The 3,253-nt window shown below is 48.2% G+C and overlaps 1 protein-coding gene across 2 annotated transcripts in view; it reads right to left on the bottom strand.

The window, feature by feature from the left end:
• The window catches only part of Trip11 (thyroid hormone receptor interactor 11), a 68,888-nt gene extending 65,635 nt beyond the window's left edge, over positions 1-3,253 (bottom strand). Inside the window, exon 1 of one of the 2 annotated variants that reach the window (XM_021178679.1) lies at positions 2,677-3,253. In XM_021178679.1, the coding sequence (XP_021034338.1) occupies positions 2,677-2,815 (139 nt within the window). In that variant the 5' untranslated portion in view covers positions 2,816-3,253. The remainder of the gene's footprint in view (positions 1-2,676) is intronic. The other variant, XM_021178681.2, reaches the window with a different exon arrangement.

The following is a 3,253-nucleotide window of genomic DNA, read 5'->3' on the forward strand; positions in this document are numbered from 1 at the left end:
AAAGGAAGGAAGGAAGAAAGGAAGGAAGGAAGGAAGGAAGGAAGGAAGGAAGGAAGGAAGGGGAAAGGGGGAAAGGGGGAAAGGGGGAAAGGGGGAAAGAAAGAAAGAAAGAAAGAGGGAGGGAGAGAGAGAGAGAGATAAAGAGAGAGAAGAAAGAAAGGAAAGGATGGGCCATGCACCTCAAAATTATTAATTCAGAATTTCTCCTGTCAAAAGTAAATGTAGGGACAAAGAGTGGAACAGAGACTGAAGGAAAGGCCATCCAGAGACTGCCCCACCTGTATGGGGATCCATCCCATATACAGACACCAAACTCAGAACTACTGTAGATGCCAAGAAGTGCTTGCTGACAAGAGCCTGATATGGCTGACACCTCCTGAGAGGCTCTGCCAGAGCCTGACAAATACAGAGGCGAGGCAGATGCTCGAAACCAACCATTGAACTGAGCATGGGGTCCCCAATGGAGGAGTTAGAGAAAGGACCAAAGGAGTTGAAGGGGTTTGCAATCCCATTGTAAGAACAACAATATCAACCAACCAGACCCCCACCCCAAAGCTCCCAAGGACTAAACGACCAACCAAAGAGTACACATGGAGGGAACCATAGCTCCAGCCGCATATGTAGCAGAGGATAGCCTTGTCGGGCATCAATGGGAGGAGAGGCCTTTGGTTCTATGAAGGCTCGATGCTCCAGTGTAAGTGAATGCCAGGGCGGGGAGGTGGGAATGGGGGGGGGTACCCTCATAGAAGCAGGGGGAGGGGGATGTATAGGAGGTTTCTGGAGGGGAAACCGGGAAAGGGAATAACATTTAAAATGTAAATAAATAAAATAGTCAATTAAAAAAAAAAAAAGAAAAATGGTGAGTTCTATTTGTTTAAGAGTGCAGGAAGCTCTCTGGTGAGGAGAACAAAATAAACTCTTTATCAGGTTAGTTGGTAACTATTTTCCAGTTTAAGGTCAAAGAAATACCAGATAGTTCCTATCTATAATACAGTGAGAATCTAGTCTTTCCCACAGCTATCAGCCCTTTTCTGCCTTTAAAGTCCCATGGCCCTTTACTGGACATATGAAGGCCTCTTGTTCTCATTGTCCTAAGTCATGAACATTACCAATCAACAGAAGCCCAAGAAGTAAGACAGGTTTGGGCAGTGATCCAGTTTTCCTTCTAAATATAATGACTTTTTCTATCAAACCATTTTACTCTATTTCCATCCAATACACACAGCAAATAAACCACGATGAAAAACAACAGGAGTTGGGAGTATAATTCAGTGGAGTGTGCTTACCATGTATGAGACCTTGAGTTCAATCTCTAGCTAGTCTTTCCCATAGATTAAACCAGAACAGTAAGGTGTTCATTTATAAAGAAATAAGATGGTCCTAGCATGGTGGTACTCACTTGTAATGCTAGCACTGAGAGGCAGAGGCAGGAAGACCGGTAGCTCCAGGACACCCTAATCTACACTGCAAACCTTGACTAAAACTTTAAAAGTATATATTATTATTATTGTATTATGATATGCATGTGTGTCTGTGCACAATTTGGGTGCCTAGTGCCTGCTGAGGCCTAAAGGTGACATCCGATTCTCTGAAAACAGAATGAAGTTGTGAGCTAGCTACCTGCCACTGGGTGCTGGGAATAGAACCTGGGTTCTCTGGGAGGGCAGCCAGTGCTCTTAGAGGCTGGATCTCCTCACTTCCTTGATTAACAAATGTCAAGAAATCAGAAGAGTAATCAACCTAACCACTGATTACAATCTAATTCTAGGTCACTATTCATTAGGACAGCAAGATGATGACTTCAAAAATTAGGGAAGGAGCCTGGCCAGGTGAATGGGTGAGTAAAGGTGTTTGTCGTTCAAGCAAAGTAAAAGGAATTCCATCCTCAAATTCCACCTAAAGGGGAAAAGAGAACTCCACAATCTTGTCTACTGGCCTCCACACACAGCGATGAGGTAGACACTCATGCATATGTGCATCATGTACACACACACACACACACACACACACACACACACGGGCGATGAGGTAGACACTCATGCATATGTGCATCATGTACGTACACACAGACACCACAATATTTTTCAAGTTTTAAAGTGAGTAAAGGTAGGTAAGATTCTCAAAAGATAAAGTTCTCTGAAAGTGTGAGAGAATGTGCCAAACACAAAACTACGTTTTCAGCTGCAAAGTGTCTTCAAGACGAGCAAAATTAGAAAACAATTGAATAGAAAAACAGCCCTATTCCCCTAACAACGTGCTAAAAGCCAGATCAAGTGTTTAATTATGAGTAATTAATGTTACAAAGTATTTGGGGGGAAGGAGGGCAATTGCCATACTTTAGTTGTTATACTAAAGGAACAGGATCAAAGTGAGATCAGCCCCCAAACTATGGGCGAAGTAAGTAATAGGCATGGGCCGCCCAAATAAAAACCCTATTCGGCATAAAAGCAGCAGGTCCACTTCGCTGAGCTATCCACCATATTCAATGAGGGGAGAGGTCCAGAATTCTCCACCGTGGTCCTGAAGGCTGGAAAAGCGGCTGCGGAGGTAAAGGGAGGAGAGCAGAGAAAAAAGCGTGGAGTGACTCCTTCGGGACCCGTCCGCATCTGCCGACCGACCGGACCCGGAACCAAGTGGATCCCAACCGAGCCCCACCGCCCTCGCTCCAGCTGTTACCTGGCACATCCTCCGTGCCCTCCATCAGCATATCCTTCGTGAAGTTCGAAATCTGGCCAGTGAGGGAAGCCAGGCTGCCCCCTACTTGACCGAGAGACTGGCCCAAGCCGGAGCCGAGGCCCCCGAGCCAGGACGACATCGCTGCGGGTGGACACGTCCTCTCCAAATGTCCCTGGACGCCGAAGCTGGTGCGGATCCAGACGCTGAGGACTCGCAGGACACGGCACTCCCACCAACGGCCGCGTCAGAAAGCCGAGGCCCGGCCTGACGCTTCACCAAGGGCTCGCCGCTGTGGTCACCGTGGCCCCCTCGGGGCCTCTGCTCATTCCCACGGCTTCCCGCCGTGCGGCTGCACCACTTCTTTCTCAGCTTTACTGACTTTCCTCAGTTTCGTGGGCCAGTCCTGCCAACTCAACGCCGGCCGCCATGACACCGCCGGGAAAGCGGCCGCGACCATAGAGAAGCTCCGCGATAGCGTAGAAGGGCCGCTGCCAGAGGCGTCCCGGGCGCGAAGGACAGTGGGATCGCGGAGGACCAAGTAATGGGCCAGCCAGATCCGTGACTTCCGCGTTACCTG

The sequence above is a fragment of the Mus caroli genome, chromosome 12 (assembly GCF_900094665.2).
Source record: "Mus caroli chromosome 12, CAROLI_EIJ_v1.1, whole genome shotgun sequence".
Classification (NCBI taxonomy): Eukaryota; Metazoa; Chordata; class Mammalia; order Rodentia; family Muridae; genus Mus; species Mus caroli.